Consider the following 20,677-nt stretch of genomic DNA (forward strand, 5'->3'; position numbering starts at 1 on the left):
TCCGTCATCATGACCAAATTGAGGTTATAATTGGGGCATTAAATCATGTCGATTATTCTGGGATTTATTGTTACAATCATTCTTCCTGTTTTGACAAGTATATGCTAAACACAAGGCTCTTGATCTCCCTAATGTCCCGCTGGAATCACACACTTACCAAATATTTCTATGCCAACATATCTATCTCCACATGGGAGGTATTATTATAAATTCTGTATTCTTAGGAGTCAAAGTAATAGAATATACTCAGGTCATCTACTCTACAAAGAAAACCTGTGTTGTCAGTATAGTCTCATGTGTTGTTCTTTTGTGTATCTAGGTACATGCAGAGACACACAAACACACAAACAGTCATCACCATGACAACACAAACAAAGGAGAAAAACACAACACTGCTGTGGAAGACTACCAACCTCACTGGGATGTCCACTACCAGGAAAGAAGTTGCCATCGTCATAGCGATGTAGAGAGATGTACAGCACGCTCGGGTCATTATAGAAGGCTTCCTGGGTGCCGTTGCCATGGTGAACATCCTGGACAGTGATTGGGTGACAGGTTAGGAAGTTGCCGAGGACCAAAGCAGGTATTTCACACATAATTAAAACCTTGATGAATTCACATGTTTGTTCAAAACAATTTAAATCAATCAAAAGAGAACTTCATTGTCTATTCGCCTATTATGAAGTATGCATAGAACGTATGACCCAAAAATGCAGAGCCTGGTCTGTAAAACCTACAAGGCTTTTTCCCTGTCAATGGCAAATGTGTTTCAATCTTAAAAGCTTTTTGATGAAGCAGGTAGTAATTAGTGTTTGATGCAGTAATATGTCAGAGAGCACGGTGTGTAAAGACGTGGTACAGGCTCATGTAAACACACATGGTGAACAGAGACAACCACCTGGCTGCGGATCAATATCTGCACGTGTGTGTGGGTGTGTGTTCATATGACTGCGTGTGATTTTGTGTCTAAGTATATGTGACCTTCAGATCTCACATGGAGACCAGAGATAACAGTGCCTTCATGACAAAAATTATAAATAGAAGTGCTACTGTAGAGGGCTGCTTTGCTTCTGGGACCTTGTTTGTGCCCATGATACATTTGTGTGCCAGTGGGTTTTCGTCTGTTTATTCCTATCCGTGTGGGGACCAGTGATGCTGGTCATGCGGTGGGTCCTCACCCAGTCCACGATGAGGATCTTGCTGACGTTGAGTTTGTGTTGGAGCTGCTTGGCAGCGATGGCCACAGAGTTGAAGAAACAAAAGCCCCTATGGACAAACAGACAGGAAGAGAGGCAGCCACATGTTTTTATCAGGACGACATCTTCAGAAAATTAATATCATAGAATCCCCATATGGACCTTAGGAACCTCTAAGACATGTCTCCAGTTGTGTGGCGTCATGTGATGGCTATTCAGTCCAGGTTGTGACAATCACAGCACTGACTCTAATGTGCAAGTCATAGATGGAAACTCCTGCCAGGCAAATATTTACTGCAAATATTGGAGAAATGACGATGTTTCATTTCAAGTTGTTTTGCATTTCATCTTCCACTGCTGACAAACAAAAAACGGCTTTTCATATTAGAACATTATGCTGAACCTAAAATCTTGTACTCCTGGGAAATGCAGAACCCACACATTTTGTGACAAACAGAAAACCAAGCTTATCATAAAATTCCCTTCACATTCCAAATGATAACAGCGTGAATTGCTGGCAGGACATGTAAGATGATTTCAGAGAAATGAACTCACAACTTGGCACAGCAGTTCCCTCAACACTTGCTGTCTACAGTAAAGGTATGCAAAAAAAAAAAGTGTTGATGTATGAAAAACAATGGAGGAATGTTGGAAGTGGCAGTGTCAGCAAGGGTCGTAAACTGTGAGTGCTTTTGTGTGTGTGTGTGTGTGTGTGTGTGTGTGTGTAGACGGTATATCATATATGCTGTCCAAATCTGCTCATCAAGAAAAGTCATTATCATCCCATAAATAAACAGTGACAAGCACTGCTGAGCACACACACAGTCCCAGCTGAATGTGGTTACTTGGCTAATGCCTCCTATCAAAGACACACAAATCCATGCACACAAATACACACACACATACAGTGCACACACTCACATGCACAGTTTCTTTTAAGGTGCTTTGCGCTGTATCTCGAAAGTGTAAAAGAAACTGAGCAGAGGAGGTAGACTGCCTCGGGCATTAGTCAGGTAGCACACACACAGACACACAGACACACAGACACACACACACACACACACACACACACACACACACATTAAGACAGAGAGACATAAGCTCTTTCTCTCTCTCTCTCTCTTTCGCTCAGAAGTGTAGCTGATCTGTAATAAATCCTTTGAAACACTTTGTTGAGACCTCCTGGTATATATGTGTGTGTGTGTGTGTGTGTGTGTGTGTGTGTGTGTGTGTGTGTGTGTGTGTGTGTGTGTGTGTGCTGCTGTACTTACAGAGGGGAGGAATGGTTTGCATGATGTCCAGGAGGTCTCACCACTGCAAAGCCATTCTGTGAGAGGAAAGCAAAAACTTTAACTCCTTTCAGGGGTCAACCATCGCAGTTCACATCTTTAAGCTTATACCTGGCTAAATTGTATACTGTACAGTTATGTTCATTGCAGACAACAGCTATCTACAGTAGGGGAGTTACTAAAGCTCTACTGTTGAAGTGTATATAATGGTTGTTTACCCCAAACAACCTGTTATACTGCAGCTCTTAAAATTCCTGAGTAAAAAACACATGTATTTGTTGATAAGGTATTTGGTAACAAAGACACACCTTTAGCTCTCCTTGTGCCACCTTCAGCGCCAGGTCTGTGACACATCCTGCAGCAATACGGGAAGCTACTGATGTGTGAAGTTCATTCCAGATTGTATCAATGTCTACCTGTCAGTACAAAAGAGGGGAGACGCATAAAGTCAGTTTAAAAGTCAGCCACAGATATGACTTCTGTTTAAATATAAATACATATATATATATATATATATATTATTTTTTTTTTGCAATTAGTTTCAGTCTCATCAAAACTGGGCTCATTCTCGACTGATTCAACAGGGTTTACTGAACAGTAACCACTGGCAGACCAGTTTGCAGAATTTCACAGTCCCACTGGAAATCGCCAGTCAGCAGGTTGCAGGACATGAATAATTATTCTTATAGTGTATTAATGTGTGAAGGTGGACCTTTAACATCTGTGGATACTAACAATTGCTGAGAGACCTTTTTTTGTATTCCACATCAATTTACTCTTTGTTGCATAAATTTTCTCCTAAACCCTGTCTTGTGTTTTAACGTTACTCCATGTTTCAAAACTCACTTTGGTGGTGTGCCGCGGTGGAACAATGAAATCAGAGGAATTTCTTTTATCACAGTCTTTGCCATCTTGTTCCAATCACTGCTCTTCACCAGAGCAGGCAAGGTCCGGAAATCCAGGCAGATCTGTCGTCTTATCAACTAACACCCAGCTCCTTTCTTCTTTTCCTACCTCCTCTCCTCTACTACTCTCTTATCTGCCTCCTCTTTTGTCATTGTGCTTCACAACAGTTTCTCATGGGCATTTCTATCTGTGTTTTGCCACATCAGAGGAGAAAACGTTTAGGAAAACTTTAGGTCCTTTTATATCGTCTTCATTGTTCCTTCTCTGATAGTCCATTGTTAAATTGAATTTATTATGTTTTCCTACCTTCACAATTCTTCTTCTGTCTTCTTTTTCGTCTTCTGTATTCTTATTCCCTGTTTGCACACACCCATTCTCTCTGAATATAATCCAGTTTCACTGGAACGCACCGCTCCAAGCCACAGTCTCTATGTATACCCTCTTTCTTCCCTTCTTCCTCTCTCTCTCTTCCACATCTCACCTTTGTACAGCCTTTTGATTTCTGATTGGGTTTCAAAGTTATCTTAGCCAAAAACAATAGCATTAGCAATTTGTAGTATTATTAGTTTAATTGTGTAATGAGGCATAATCAGCCATGTGATGTTTGCTGTACGCAATTAGATAAGTGGAAAGATTCCCACATGACTTGTGTTTTAAAGGGGTCTACGATGTCTGTGCGTGTGTGTGTGCGTGCACGTGCCCATGTGTGTGTGCGTGCGTGCCCGTGTGTGGCACTCACCCCAACTCCTCCACATGGTAACATCACAAAAAGCCGTTGAGACAAGATCCCTGCAGAAGATAATTTCAGTTATTCAACTGTCATTCATGCTTATATTATTATTATTAATACTGTCATTATTACAGTATTATTATTATTTTTTCACAAGTATTATTGATATTACCAGCCAACTTGCGGTTGTCCAGCTTGAGGCGGTTGAGTGGGTTGGTGCCGAATAGAAGCACATGTTTCTCTGAATGGACTGACTGCAGCTCTTCTAGAGTGGCCTTCCTACTGCGAATGCGCTACATACACACATACAACCCACACAAACTTCATTTAAAACTGATTCTGGGGGTATGGATCTGCCAGTATGTGTAGTGTGTGTGTGTGTGTGTCATACCTCACACTGGTTCCTGAGACCTCTTTCATGCAGTCTGGACCAGATGCTCTGGACTCTCCCAGCATGCTCAGGGTGGCGGCTGTTATCCCCACAGGTACACTGGTGCTTCTGCATCTGAGCATCATAAACCAGACCTGGACACACACACACACACACACACACACACACACACACACACACACACACACACACACACACACACACACACACACACACACACACACACACACACACACACACACGCACAAAACACATCTAAACCTTGTTTTTCTTCCTCAGTATTTCATGATCCAATCGTACATGAATTGTACATACGTAAAATATGTCACCAGTTAATGGGATTCATGGCCTCTTTTCACAGTTTCCTGTTCAAAAAAGTGTCCCTCACCTGTGGTGAAGCGTAGCTGGACATCTGCAGCAGGGCTGGACAGTGACAGGGTAGGTATGGCTGTGGGTGGATGTGGAGGAGGAGGCAGGGAAGTGGAGGCTGGGGAAGATTGGGTTCGAACCAGAGGCTGGTGAGGCCAAATTAGGGCAGGCACACCCAGGGGGTCAAGCTGGAGACCTGATCTAAGGTTCACCTGCCTCTGTGGTTCCCAGGACAGTGGGTGAAGAGGAGAAAAAGGGAATGAAGGAGAATTTAACAGCAGCAGCACATTACAAAAACTAATTTGAGTAAACCTCCATATATTCACAAGTCGAATGCCTCTCTCCAGTACATTGCAACTACTCATTATTTGGTCAATTTAATAGTGCTTGTCTATAACAAGCAACTGATATAGAAAATACTGTATTGCCAAGCATGCTTCCACAATATTTTAACTCTCCCTTTTCATCATGTCTAAATAAAGCTACAGCGCCCTCTGATGTCAAAAACATGCTTGAAAAAAGTGAATTCAAGTACATAAGACTAGGGCTGCACATGTAAACTATTTATTTTTTCCTTAGTCAAAAGAAAAAATAAATAGTTTAAAACTTTTCTTTTAAGGAAAAGTAAAACATCAACCCCCCAGAAAGCTCTGCATATCTGTGGAGGTGAGAGTTTATATCAGTACCTGACTGAGTGAGTGCGAGGACTCGATCAAGCTGTCCCGTGAGGAGGTAGTGGATTCTGTGTCGTAAACTGAGTCTGTGCTGGCAGTGCTTTGTCTCCTGTGGTAGCCGTCCTCACACATAGAGCCCGATTCTGAATCGCACACAGAACCGGGCCCCGAACCTGATCCTGATCCAATCTCCTCCAGGTCCATGTCCTCCGATGGGATCTGGGTCAGACGAGGCTTCTCAATGGACTTGCTTGTCAGCTAATATAAGGTATAAGTTTTACAGTGTTAACAAGTCTCAAGGTTGCAAAAGCTCTCTTTAACATACCTTTCTATACAACTGATAACAAATGATTTCTGTATTTAGTCACATAAAAAATAATAATACATTTTTAAGGGAAATCCAAGCACAAGTCAACACAAGGACTCCACAGAATAAACCTCATAAAAATCTGCCACTCAGTATTAGTTCATTTATTTTCATGCAACATGCTTGTGTCCACGCCTGCCTCCTCTCCTCTCACCTTGCTCATGTGTGCATTCTGCTTGAACCTCTCCAGCCCGCTCTTGTGATATTGCTGGGACAGATGGTGGTGGATATGTGAGTGACGGCTGGCATGCAGAGTAAGGGGTGAGTGGCTGTAGGGTGGAGGCTCTGAGCGTGTTCGCTCCAGGGGTCTGTGGGAGGGAAAGGTAACTACGCCTTCCCTTCTGGTGGGGGAGGACAGGTGAGGCTGCTGCTGCTGCTGCTGCAGCAGAGGAGTGGAGCTCAAACCATGAACTGCAGCGAGGAAGAGAGAGTCAAACAGGTTAAACGGTGGTGAAAAAAGATGGGGGCTGACAGAACAAGGAGGCAGAGGGGTTAGGCTACATGTGAAGGAGAAATAAAGACGCACGATGAATGGGGATAAACATGACAAAAAGAGGGGCAGAAAAAACAATGGAGAGGAGGGAAACAAAATGGAAAGGAATGGATAGGGTGTAAGGGAAAGAAAAGAGGGCTATGGAGAAGAAAAATAGGACAGCTGATATAAATCGTGAAATTATAATAATCTAGATCAATTATTCATATCTGACTCAGAAACAAGTGAAGTGCAGAGTAAAATATACCATAGCTGTATTTATGTTCAAAATAATGCAAAGGAAAATAGGCCTCAATGATAATGTTTGAATTTACAGCATATTTCCGTATTTCTTTTGCAAAACTGCATCACCATCAAGTGTCAAGTAGAGGGTGCCCTTGTGCTGTTTATATTATAATATTCAGGCAAAAGAAATGTTCACAACATCACTATTCTTACAGTCTTGGATTTTATATGAATATACTATTTTCACAGCAGACATTTTGACTTATTTTAGCAGGAGTGCAGGTGTTACTTACACCTTAAACCTGCACACCTAAAGGGTATGAAGTTCTTATTGACGTTATCAGTTACACCTGTGTTTATCCTGCTAAAAAAAGTAGAAAATGTCTGCTGTGAAAAAGGTCCATTATTAGTATTGCTAATAATTAATATACAGGCTTTTTGTTGTGATTGGCAGAACTTAAATAAAGGAAAGGTGATACAGTAAAAGAAAAAGTAAGTGTACATAAATTTGGTAATGCTTCTCTTACAGATAAGCAATTGAACATACAAAAGCATAAATTGCCTTAATTGACTGAAAACGAAACATAGCTCAGTGTTTGTTTCACTTTTAAAGTGTAAGTGTAACAGCATTTACATTTCAGTCAGGAAAACTTGTCATAGATTTAACCATTTATTGCAACAAATGGAAATACAGCTATGCTGGGCGCTGATGGCTCCACCCTTAATAATGCTCCCTGAATTAGCCAAGCAGCATGCTAAGCTGAAACAGGGAGCGCAATGCAGAAAACCCCAATCGGTGTACAAGAGTGGGCCCAAAGCAAGCCATTGAAAAAACATTTTAACCTTTGGGTCATGTTATGACTTGGAAGGAACTAGAACTAGGAACTAGGAAGGTGGAGCCTGGGGTGGTGGAGGCAAAGCTTTGCCAGCAGCCATATTTAAATGGGCCGCCTTGATGGGAGAATGGCTGTGATTAGTGTGTAACTGATGAAATGAGAGAAATGATAATTCAATCAGCGGTCATATGACTACCGTGTCCTGCATGAACTAATGCAATGCTTAATTAAGCCTATTGAGCTCCTGTAGTGTGTCCTGCCATCTCTGCCATTCTAAGAGTTTCTCTGTGAGCAGAGAAGTGTTCCAGTTATCCCCTTGAGAGTCAAGCTCTCTTCAAAGCAGCCTTCCTTTTCACTCAGGGGGTCAACACAGTGTTCATGGTTGAGAGTACACCTCTTGGACTGAATGGTTTCTGGGATTCAGGGATGGCGAATGTGAACATGTCAATTGTCATATTCCAAGTCACCCACTGGCTGTGCTGGACATGTAAATCATCAACAGCAAGGGTTAGGGTTAGGTAAGGGAAGCAGGTTTTCGTGGATGGTACACCCAAAAAAGAAGGAGGCACCAAGCTTCCCATCCCTCTCCTAATGGTTATCTAAGATGCCTTGCATTAACTCCAATATGTCATCTTTCATGGTATGTTTTTCTTTGGAAATAACCCCAAAGGGAGCCATTGGTATGCATACTGTTGATTGTTTGAAATTTTCTTGGCTGACGAAAAGGTAGGGGAGCGATCCAGCTACCTGTGTCATCTCTAACAAATTCCACTATCCATTAACTGCATGAAAGTGAGATCTTCAATCTAAGGTGGCATGTTTACACGTTGTGTTGTCTGAATGCGTGTCTTCTGTATATGATTTATGCATATTGAGGTATTTCTGTTTCTGTTGTACAACACATTTACGGCTACACAACTCACAAGAGACAAGTTGGGAGTGCACCAGTCCGGTGTGTGGTTCCAGTATGAGCACAGGCTGCAGGTGCTGATCCAGGGCTGGATTGCATCCTTCCAGAGGAAGGTAGACCTGGTGAAGAGCAGGAACTGCCAACGGTCTGGCTACTCGCAGGTCAGCCTGAGGAGAGAGGTGAGGAGAGGAGACATGATGGGGAGAAGGCTCCGTAGAGGTTACTAGCGTTTAGGGAAGCCCTTGTCATGGTTGCAGCTGAACACAAATGACTTAAATGAAGAGTTATTGCATAAGACAAGGGCTTTGTGGGCTGTTCACAATGTAGTTAGACTCATCTAAAAACATGATAATATTGTCATCAAGTGAGTAAACTACCACATGACTGATTCACAAGATATGAAAGCACCAGAGAGATCAAGAGGGAAGTGAAAGCCTGAATATACCACATGTTTCTATAAGTGTCCAAGTGTGCAGGCACTATTTTAGACATTCAGTCTTAGATACACATACATTCATAGCATTAATGTCTTCCCATTTGGTCTGTACATTTTTTTGTTGTGAAATAACACGTCAACAGTTTATATATTTATTTTGAAGGGAACCCTAAAAGGTATCGTAGCTTACATGTGCAGGTAGTCCAGCAGTGATGTTGGGCATGGCAGTGGGGTTGCAAGGCAAGGTAAAATGAGCCAGCAACCTCTGTGCCTGAATGAGACAGAAATATTCATTATAGAGATTATCTGTACAGAAAATCACATACAAATGATCACATCATCAAACACAAAAACAACAAAACACATATTTACATTATAAAGTTAATTTGACTTCTCTCCTTAGTGCCATAAATTAACTTTCACACAGGTAATACAATAGTTATTATACAAGACTTGTGTGTTAAAAACTGAAAAATCCACTCTACTGTTGTAACCCAGAAAATGATGGTAAGTAAAGTAAATAGAAAATGGATTTATATTAATATTTTAATTAGCTGCGGAGTGATCAAGTAACATGTATTTGTACAATGGGCCATCTGGCCTTCTCAAATCTCCCTGTTTAAAGCATTGGGAGGACTATAGGACTATATGTTACCATTACAAAAAGAAAGCAAAAGGTTTTCCTGGAAACATTTCATGGATAAATCCATAAAAAGGAAGATTTAACAAAGGTGCATGACAGTTGAACATTTGTTGTCCCCTGTATTGTGTTGATGTAGTCTCGTAATGCCTTACTCCACAGCGCTGTGGAGTAAGGTCTGGCTCCTCCACACATACATAGCAGGATAAGAGATGATAACGCTTTGGGTTGTTTGCATTTCTTTAAACCAATCACAATCGTTTTGGGCGGCGCTAAACTCTGGACTCAGCGACACTCGCTCTGCAAAATGGTCTCGGAAAGGAACTTGTTTTGGTGGAACATTTGCACCCCAATAAAAGAAAACGCCACATATAATATAAAATGAAGTTAACTGTTCACAGCAGTGTTGTAGTCAAGACCACCTAAACGGAGACCAAGTCATCACCAAGACCAGAGTGTATCGAGACCAAGTCAAGACCAAGACTTTGAGGGGTTGAGACTGAGTCAAGACTAAGACCAGGCCAGTGCCAGACAGCCAGAGCTTTCTTGGGAGTGCGTGTTAATGGGGCAGGGAGAGGGGGTTAAAAGTAACAAATTTAGCCACAATCGGTCCCACTTATTATATGCTAATGTGGATAAGAAAGTCTGCTAAATGGCTATAATATAAATAAAAAAGAAGGGCTCACCTCATGAGCCAGCGGGAGGTGCCCGTTGTCCGAATGGAGGCTGTCATTTGGTGAGCTGCACCCTGAAGCTGGGTTGCTGCTGCTGCTGCTGGGAGAGGAGTCTGGGTGACAGAATTGAGACACGCCCATCAACTAATGATAGCCAACAATAGTGTCAGAATAGATGTGTTCATACAGCACCAAAAGACACACATATCAAATTGGAAAATGTATCAAAGTGTGTCAGTACATTATGTGTTTAAATTACATGTAACAAAGTAACAGATATAGTAATGGCATATCAAAGCAGCATTAACTTGAAATAGCTAAAAGTGCAGTGGAAATAAAACAGAAGATCATGAGAGTGTTGCAGCTAAATGTAGATACTCTACCCAAAGTTTCTGTCCTGTGCTTGACAGCGGGAGGGGCACTGATCTTACGCTGCAGCGGGTTTGGCCTTGTACTGATGAGCTTCTTTAACTTCCACTTCAGAGTGGGCTCAGAGACTGCACACGCACAAATATACACAAATGAATATGTGAAACACACACACACACACACACACACACACACAGACCCATACTTATCCCAAAGGTCTCATAAAAAGGAAAGATACCTTTCAAACACACAAATTAATGATAAACTGACTGATGTGATACATCTTCTACATCAGCAAGAATGCTCTCACTCAGTAATGCACATACTATAAGGATGCACTCAATTTCCATAACAAAACTAAGTTAAATCAATGTGCAGCACAGCTGAACCAAGCAAATACCTCAACCCAAGTCAATAGCATAAAAAGTCCCATGTTTACATTGGTCAGGCTCCAATAAGCCCAAACAAAACAATCAATCAGTGGCTGGCGCAGAGCAGATAAAAGGCAGCTTTGTGTTGTCGCTGTGCCAAAAAAAATCACTGGAGGGCGTGTGCGTGTTTGTGTGCACACTGGCACCTAGGGCTTCTAGGGCAACGCAGACAAATAATGTTCGTGTACTCGCAGAGATGTACAGGAAGACGAAACCACTCTCATTCACATGGTGAGGGAGACCTGCTCAGTAGTCTCACACGGTTCATTTTACAAATACCTTCCTTAAAAGTTATATAACTGCTTTGGTCTTTGTGTCTCGCTGTTGTTTTTATGGCTGTTTGGTTTCTCTCTGGCCCTGTAGGTCTGGTGCTCAATGAGTTTCCTTTGTCTCACTGTACATTCATTCTCTCCATTCTCACTTTCTCATTTTCTAGTCCAGAATATGTAACATAAATGATTGTTTGCTGAGACGCTGAAAAGTTTAGCATTTAACAGACAAAATATCCCACTGTGCTATGCATTCAGATCACTTTGAGTCTAACTCAAATGACACAGAGTGCACTGCAACAGAACAGACCTGAAATGGAAAATCACCAGTGACAATTCACGGCTCAGGGTGGGAACCCTCATCACAGACACAAACAACCAGAGATATCTCACCTGTCCTGCGCAGGGCGAGGTCTTTACGCTGGTCACAGGCTGTAGGCTGAGAGTTTGGGGACATGTCAGGAACCGGGAGCCTAGGTAACCAAAATAATATTGGACAGACTGGTTTAATCATGAAAAGGTATGAATAGATTTGTTCTTTTTTTATTATTATTATTATTCTTTTTTTTAATATTCTTGTTATTTTCATATTATTTTACTACCTTTATTAACACCAGAAAAGGAAGTGGTCTTCCTTACAACAATAAAATCCCAAAGCCATTTTTTTGCTAAACTATGCTGTGTTTGCAGCTCGCACAGTCAAAGTTCTACTTTGAAAAATCATTGATCTCTTTGTCTCTCTCACCTGTATCCTGGTGTAGGACTGTTGTGGTTGGGAGTGACCCTGTCATGGGTGGGCTGGCTCTTCATAATTATGTGTTCCCGAAGTTTCTGCCTTACCAGAGGACTGGCTACAGCACCTACCAGTCAAGAAAATCAGGAAGAAGGCAGTGGGGCTAAATAATATAAAATAATGATAAAATGTTTCAATAAAGACGTGTGAATAGTTTTTGTATTGATACTACAGTATCCAAAAAAAGTCAGGAGATTTCTGAAGTAGTATCCAGGATATCTGTCACTTTCCTCTGAGCTCTCTTCATTTCCTCTACATGGTAAACACTAAAAACATCACAGTGTTTCCTGAAACAAGTGTGTTTGTTTGACTTTGATTTGATATGAGTACAAATTCCCTTGAAATCTGAGAATACATCACAGCACTGTTGGAAATCCCCTATTTTTTCATTGAAACAGAGTGCTATGACTCAGATGAAGAGCACGTCAACACCCAAATGGTCTTTTAGAGAAGCTATGAAAGCACAGTACCGTAAAGAGAAACATATTACATGTGATACTCACTCTGCTCATTTTTACTCTTTCTTGTCAGCTGTTGTAGCTCTTCTCTTTTCTCTTGCTCCATCTGTCTTTGTTCAATGTTATACTGAGAAGAAAAAAATTAAGAGATATCAATTTTGACCAGTCCAGTCTGCATGGACTGTGAATATGGGATTTGAACAAAAAGAGACAAACATTGTTACTGCCATATCCCTAAATAACTGACTATTGCCTCTCAAAAGACTTCATGTTAAAGTAAAGAAATATAGCACTAGAGGTGCAGCACAAACCAGCTGATCCATGATCAGCATTGATCAGAATATAATGCTAAGAAGGTGGTCTGTTTACAGTAACCTGACCTGCTTCTTACTCATTTCTGCTGAGCATTCATCAACCTGTAAAGTCGTTTTGCAAAAACAGCTGGCTTGTGCTTGTGGTTGATGTGGCAGGAGGTCTATCTGCCTTTCACTCTGTGCATCTCAATCTCATCCAAATAAAATGATGATGTAGTGAATGATGAATGTTGGTGGCAAGATGTGGCAAGACTTGACATAGGTCAAAATTTCATGAGCAGACTCAGTCATATTAAGTCTCTGTTTATGTTCTGAAATGTTCTGAAAAACATAAATCATAGATTAAGTGGATGTATTCATACTGTTGCTGGTTATGCTTGGTGCTGCTGAAGCTTTGATTTGTCACCCTCCACCTATACTGGCTCAAGAGTGTTGTCCTCATGAGTGTTGTCCTTACCTGCAAGTGCTGCTGGGAAAACTGGGAGCAGTGCTGTGAGGTGAGGGGTCCCAGGAAGAAGGGAGGGCCGGGGGCCAGCATGGCCGAATCTAGGCCTGGATGTAACAACCTCTGGGTCACACTTAGGTCCATGGGCTACTCTCCATGTATGGATGATGAAACCTAATTGCTGATGATCACGTCCACTACAGAAGGAGAGACAGGGAAATATTAACACATCAATTTGTTGAAGAGTACAACTGTCTGAGCGTCAATGTGGGGTGAGGATTATTTGTAGTGGTGCACGATATATCGGCCGCCGATATGGTCATTTTTTTAACACATCGGTATCGGTTCGATGTCAAATTATATATAATTATATAAATATAATTTTTTTCTTCTGAAAATCTGATGACAGTCATATTTTGCACACAGGTAAAGGTGCCCAATATCAGTCATTTCGGAAAATAAATCGCAAAAGAAAAAAAAAAATTGTTTTGGAAAATAGTTCTTTATTTGATTATCATAAAAATTTGTTTTCTATACAGAGATATTGACATCAGTAAATATCGGTATCGGCCATAACAGCAGTATTAATCGGTATCGGGCAAAATTTTCACATCGGTGCATAATTATTTGCCTCTCTGGAGTATCTGTTACTTTCCTTAAATGTGACTATTTTTCAATGTCCTTCATGCTGGTCAAAGATATATCATCATCGTAGATTAATTATTATTAAAAGTAGTACAAGTATCTTAGATGTGATAATACACGGGTAGCATGTTTTTAACATACATTCACAGGAAAAGGCCAAGAACAATCTGGGTGTCTTGTGCCGCTTGTGCTTTACATAAACATGATCGAGAGTGCATTCAGTTTATTTGGCATAAGTGTATGCCCAGATGTGTAGTGTACTTGAACTCTGCACAATCACCAGTCATATTTCATTTCATTCAAGTCTTCCTGCCTAAAGTGTACTGGCTAGTGTCCAACACTACATTCAGGAAAGCAAAAGAGAGGGGTGTTTGTGTGTGTTGGGGTTGGAGGGGCACAAAAGAAAGAAAGAATGAAGGAAACAGGGTGGGGCGTTGGATTTGAACATTGTGTGGTCAAGGCATTTGGGTCAGGTACATCAATCTGTCATCTCCATTACAGGTTTTTGCTAAAATGAAAGAAATAAAAAGCTAAGTTTAGCACAAGTGAGACAATTGAACCAAGCTTTGATGTCTTAATGAAAGACATATGTCTTTTTATAGGTGCAGGAGAGTGCAAAAAAATTTTTTTCGATCCATTTATGCAATCCAACGGCCACTGTAAATATGTTAAAGCAACCTTACTTTTCACCTTGAATGATTTAACTGTAGCATGCATGGTACAATATGGGCCTGCTGGTATGACCTATAAAATATAAAGCAGACAGGAAGGCTAATGATAACTGGTAGTGAGGAAACATCAGTCTTAAGTTTTTCTTAAGTTAAGTGTGATGTACCATAGCAAGTCAAAAACATATGCAAGCTCACAGATAACTTGATACTGTTTTCATGTGTCATTGCGACTGACACCTGAAACCAATAAACATGGTGAGGAATGTTTTGGTACCGATACAAAAGATTCGACGCATACACAGTATGGAAGGCGACACCTTGCTCCCTCTGGGGCAGAGGGACAGTGGGAGGGAAGGAAGTGCATGGAAATGTACTGAACCCTTATGCCTGAATAACTGCAACCCAAAATATTACTCACCATTACTCACATAATTCCTGTAAGTGGACATTTCTTTACTGGAATACCCTGCTGGATTATGTTATGAGCTGTGGACAGCACTGTAACACAGTAACAACTTTGCAATGACAACACTACCTCTCACATCACAGTATCTTAGAAAAACATACTTGCATTGCAATTATTCACTTCTTTGAGGAGTTATCCAGGAGTTAACGAATAGAAGATTACATTATCAAACCAACTACAGCGATAAGGCACACTAAAAAAAGAAGGATAAAATCAAAATGCCAAAACAGCAGATACAAGATAAGTCAAGTAGATTGTGTGAGTTAAACATGCAGCGTTTTAAGGGCTTGGTCATCAATGTCTACCATTAGAATTAAAAATAGCTCCAGCAAAAATAGTGCATTGGCTTCAAAGAAGCCCACAACACTTCCATAAGTTACAGAGACAACATCATCAGATCTAACTTTCAGCTGTGTGACTCAAAAAACGTCTCAAAACAAACCTCCATATACACGTTGCACACAAGTCCCACTGAACTTCTCTCCAGCAGGAGCCATACAGAGTTGTACAGACCCAGGCAGCATTATTTGGCCCTTATTCCCAACAGCAAGACTGACTCAGAGAGAGAAATATTCATGTCTGTGAGGGCGTTTTGGGTTGACAGAATTCCTCTTAAGAAGAAAACACTCTCACACTCATTTATGCAGGTCAAGTGAGACTTCCACACAGTAGAACATAAAAAAAACAGGCGAGGAGGTAATAAGACTAGCCATGACATGTCATACAAAACATGATTTCTGAAATATTTGAACCTGTCCCACTATCAGCTGGTTTATGTATGTGCTACAAGATGTCAGTGTTGAAGTTGACAGGGCTTGTTTTTTTTGGCTTTGCATGCCTTTTTACTGTAATTAAAAAAAAGTTAAACATGCAACAGGAAATACCTGCTGCAGCAGAACAGTATGTATTACCAGAAGAATGTCTGTGTGTTTTCAAAGTAAATCAGACAATCAATGGAGCAGCGGAACTGTGGTGTAAGTGGTGGAGGGGGACTCAAATAATCTGCATTCTCTCTCTCTCTCTCTCTCTCTCTCTCTCTCACACACTCTCTCTCTCACACTCTCTCACACACACACACACACACACACACACACACACACACACACACACACACACACACGATTGCCAAACAAGTCTGCTCCCCTGAGAGAAAGGAAATGATCAGGAAGTCAGTAGTGCTTCTCATCTAAACAGAAAAGAAACACCTGTGGTATATTTCTACCCTGAAAATACAGCGAAGATCAGGCTACCATATGTATCTTGGCTTCTACTTACTTTAAATAATGTAAACGTCCTCCCAGAGACACACACTACACTACTGCTACTACTACACTTACCAAATTTTATTTACTAAACTGTCGGTATCTTTCTGCAGTTTTAAGGGAAAGGCTTCTCTTCCACACAAATGTCTTTGGCTGAGTTTTTATACTGTACTGACACTGAAGCTATGTAGCAATGAAGCACTGAAGCAGTGTGACTCATTATATGACAGGACACAAAACTAGCTCGGTCACAGCATGATGCATTCAAAGAGCCAACTAAACAGTCAAGGTTTCTTCCACCCTGACGCTGAAAGGATTACAAAGCTGCTGATTGCTTCATATCATCTTACCAAGACTTCAGAAGAGGACATTTACAATATGCACTTGTTTTACTGTAACATCACACCACAAAAAGAATGTAGTAAAATGGTGGAGGTATTTTTAGCCAACATTGTTTTCCATGGTATGCTATTCATCAATTGTGCTCTAAAAATGCAAGATACATATCTTAAAACTGCAAAGAAATGGTATTTATACAAAAAAATCTGTAATGAGGAGAACTGCATCTAGATAAGATCTGTGTGTGTGCTTGTCTCTCTCATTTGAGCGTTGTGATGCTAAAAATAGGCAGGAGACAAACTTCTGGTTTCTGTAATAGCATATTCGTTTCACAACCATCATCCTCTTTCTGTGTGCCTTCTGCAGCAACACATTAAAGCATTGACACACACACACACACACACATCTGCACATATGCATAGGCTTTACAGACACACACTCCCACAGAAACAGTGACTTCCTGTTTCTAAAGTTAGTCTGCACCATAACATCCTCTTGGTTCATTTAGCTGCTATTTTGGTTAAATGGCTTCATTGGCTCATTTCCCCAGTTTGAGAGTTACAGATGTCCTTCAGCAGTATTTATATCCACACTGTGGCCCTAAAATGTGCTTTGTTTATTGTTGGCGTGAACTCCACAGTGGTATTGGATAGAGTTACTTCTGGAAGTCACACATCAGGTTAAGTGCTAGCTACTATTTGTATACATAAAAACTGGCAGCAGGCTCAAGGTTTATGCCTGCATGGGTAGATGAGCAACAAAGCAGAACGGGCAAGAGTTCAGAGACAAAATGTCATGTGAACTATAAACAAATACAATTAATATTGTTTCTAGTAAGATATCAAAGCCAACTTGTGCTGAGTGTAAATTCATTATGTTTACACACACACACACACACACACACAGACACACACACAATTTTATAACAGCTTGCCGATCACCTTCATCAGTTCCCCCAGCCCGCCACCTATCTCTCCGTCCTTTTCTCCGTCCCTGCCCCGTCCCTCCCCCGTCCTAAAGTTTAGAGGAATCCACAGCTGTTGGGGACATTCTGTCCCTCTGCTTCCGAGCAGCTGGAGTATCAATCTCCGTATGTGTGCATCCATTTATGTGTGTGTGCTTGTGTGTCCATCCTATATGCGCCAAGATATTAATAGCTTGCAGTTGTTTCTTTTGAGTGTACACAGCAGGTCTTTGTGTTTGCATAAGTAGGATCTGCTTGTGCGACAGTTGACGGTGCGTGTACACGTGTATCAGTGCATCAGTGCTGGAGTGTGTTGGTACCAATGTATTAATAGTGCCCCTTTGTTTCTTTTGAAGGAGCACTGTGGCTCTTTGTGTAAGTTTCAATATATGTAACCGTGCCAACTTATTTTTAGTGTCACCTGTCAGTAAACACTTGTGTTATTGTGTGTAATCATGCAAGTGCACATGTGTTTTAGGACACTGAGTTGCATTGCTGTTTTCTCAACATATTAATAGCATCACACCACTTGTTTTTAGTGTGTGGCATATGCGTGTGCGCTTATAAGTGTATTAATAGCATTCCCAATTGCCCACACATGCTTCAGTATGTGTAGGGCGTGTGTGCAAGTGGCTGTCAATAACTTCAGCCGCATGCATATCAGCCTATACTGCAAATAGCTGTGTGGATAGAGAATGGGTTTACTACAGCCGGCTACGATGAGTGAGATGATATAGGCTTATGCCAGTATTGGCATATATATTGTTGGCAGATAAGTAAACAGAAATTGCAGGACATAAATGTTTCAGTGAAGTTGACTTACTAAAAAATGTACTATTGTTAGGCTACTTGTTGTGATTTATAACTGTAAAATATATATATATATACTATAATAAATATGTCATATCCTGCATATCTTTTGTATGGCTGAATCTAATGTTTTTTACCATTATGGATAAATGTGCAAAGTATTTTGTGAATTAATTGATTCATTGTTTGGTAATTGTTTTGCTATAAAATGCCAGAAAATGTCAACCACAATTTCCCAGAGCCCAAGGTGACGACTTTAAATTGCTTGCTTTATGTCCAACAGTCCAAAACACAAAGGTTTTCAATTTATTGTGACACAAAACAAAGAAACGCAGGAAATAATGACATTTAAGAAACTGGAACCATTCAATGTTTGTGTTTTTTACTTGATCACTCAAATGATTATTCAACTTTGAAAATAATCAAATTATCTGTAAATTATCTGATAAATTACTCAACTAATCATTCTACATATTTTACAAACAAATTGTCAAAAATCTTTGTCATGCCAAGAATATGTGGCCTATATGTCATTTTGAGATGTTTGTGTTACCATTGCAATAAACTCAGTAAAGCATACCACACTTCATTTCCATTTCCCCCGAGGCTTATGAAGTAACAACTTATTATGACATGACATAAGCCATATATTCCTCCACTTGATGTCAACAGGACAATCGCACAGGCAAATATAAGAGTCCTTCAACGTCTAGTGTTTTTTTTCTTTTTCTCAGAGTCATCAGTACATTTTTGTAATGTCTCTGTCACTCTCTTCAACCAAAGGTTCAGAGGTCAGGCAGTTATAAGACTTCTCTTGATGTTGTGTCCCTGAGGCTGCACGGGAAAAAGATGAGGGGTCGCCAACTCACTGTAAAATTGTGTGTGTATGAGAGTGTCACAAGCTAGCATGTTCTTTAGTGTGATTCTCTACCATGATTTCTCACAGTCAAAACAGACTGACAATTGTTGAAATGGTTTCATTTTTTCTCCTGTGGGTTCCAAAGGGTCATCTCTTTTGGAGGGGGAAAACAGCTAAATGTGACGCAGGGAGCTGTCATACGGTTGGCATGAGACTGAAACTCTGTTGCCCAAAAAGAACACTCACAATATGTGTTACTGCTAAAAGAATTGACACGGATACTTTCATGACTGAGCAGCTGCTGATTGTTCATACGAGAGAGTGGTAACAGTGCATTAGTGCTAATACACACCCTCATTCAGACATACAGTACCACACACGAATTATCACCTTGATATTGCCCTCAGTTATGCAAATGAAGGCATGAGCCACTGTTTGACCTGACGGGAACACCAGCTGACTTCCTTTATCTGCTTCAAAAGAAACAGTAAATGATTCAGGTCAGTGGTCTGTGCACCTCATTTCTACCTACAGTACTAACATCCACCCCCACTTTATGATCCTGCCATTACCAGATGTTACCTGAGTGAATGTGGCCTTTACACACTCTGTACTGTAATAGCATATTCGTTTCACAACCATCATCCTCTTTCTGTGTGCCTTCTGCAGCAACACATTAAAGCACTGACACACACACACACACACACACACACACACACACACACACACACACACACACACACACACACACACACACACACAAATACTGACTTATAGTTATATTTGTACAAATGCCTGGCATAAAGAGCAGGGGGGGATGGGGGGGAATTTGACAGAGAGAACCGGTTCTCATGCCCACTTCCTACTCGTCTCCCGTGTATCACATATCTGTTATTGCACACTAGGTTTGAAGACTAGTATGTACACAGAAGAGCTTATTTGTTTTAAATACATCCTGCTGTCAGTAAGAATAAGCGTACTGTCTTTTGGTACAAGCCTGCTTTCACTGCTGGTTTTGATGAAGTTACTGTCTTTGTTTCAAAGCCAACTTGTGCTGAGTGTAAATTCATTATGTTTACAATCAGGCTCACACTGAGCTCTCTATTAACAAACCCACACACACACACACACACACACACACACACACACACACAATTTTATAACAGCTTGCCGATCACCTTCATCAGTTCTCCCAGCCCGCCACCTATCTCTCCGTCCTTTTCTCTGTCCCTGCCCCGTCCCTCCTTACCTGAGTGAATGTGGCCTTTACACACTGTACTGTAATAGCATATTCGTTTCACAACCATCATCCTCTTTCTGTGTGCCTTCTGCAGCAACACATTAAAGCACTGACACACACACACACACACACACACACACACACACACACACACACACACACGCACACACACACACACATACACATACTGTCTTTGTTTGAACTTT

At 40.9% G+C, this 20,677-nt stretch overlaps 1 protein-coding gene across 5 annotated transcripts in view; it reads right to left on the reverse strand.

Annotated features, from left to right (window-relative positions):
* LOC116067669 (histone deacetylase 7-like) overlaps positions 1 to 20,677 on the reverse strand; it is a 42,169-nt gene that overhangs the window by 11,399 nt on the left and 10,093 nt on the right. For all 5 annotated transcript variants that reach the window (XM_031324151.2, XM_031324175.2, XM_031324159.2 and 2 more), the window contains 18 exons: positions 13,228 to 13,412; positions 12,502 to 12,583; positions 11,951 to 12,065; positions 11,599 to 11,678; positions 10,520 to 10,633; positions 10,149 to 10,249; positions 9,013 to 9,093; positions 8,400 to 8,553; positions 6,077 to 6,333; positions 5,568 to 5,813; positions 4,901 to 5,099; positions 4,513 to 4,646; positions 4,294 to 4,414; positions 4,131 to 4,180; positions 2,794 to 2,901; positions 2,468 to 2,523; positions 1,179 to 1,266; positions 414 to 533 (listed from right to left, as the gene is read on the reverse strand). In XM_031324151.2, the coding sequence (XP_031180011.1) occupies positions 414 to 533; positions 1,179 to 1,266; positions 2,468 to 2,523; positions 2,794 to 2,901; positions 4,131 to 4,180; positions 4,294 to 4,414; positions 4,513 to 4,646; positions 4,901 to 5,099; positions 5,568 to 5,813; positions 6,077 to 6,333; positions 8,400 to 8,553; positions 9,013 to 9,093; positions 10,149 to 10,249; positions 10,520 to 10,633; positions 11,599 to 11,678; positions 11,951 to 12,065; positions 12,502 to 12,583; positions 13,228 to 13,359 (2,238 nt within the window). In that variant the 5' untranslated portion in view covers positions 13,360 to 13,412. The remainder of the gene's footprint in view (positions 1 to 413; positions 534 to 1,178; positions 1,267 to 2,467; positions 2,524 to 2,793; positions 2,902 to 4,130; positions 4,181 to 4,293; positions 4,415 to 4,512; positions 4,647 to 4,900; positions 5,100 to 5,567; positions 5,814 to 6,076; positions 6,334 to 8,399; positions 8,554 to 9,012; positions 9,094 to 10,148; positions 10,250 to 10,519; positions 10,634 to 11,598; positions 11,679 to 11,950; positions 12,066 to 12,501; positions 12,584 to 13,227; positions 13,413 to 20,677) is intronic.

Source organism: Sander lucioperca, chromosome 6, assembly GCF_008315115.2.
Source record: "Sander lucioperca isolate FBNREF2018 chromosome 6, SLUC_FBN_1.2, whole genome shotgun sequence".
NCBI lineage: Eukaryota > Metazoa > Chordata > Actinopteri > Perciformes > Percidae > Sander > Sander lucioperca.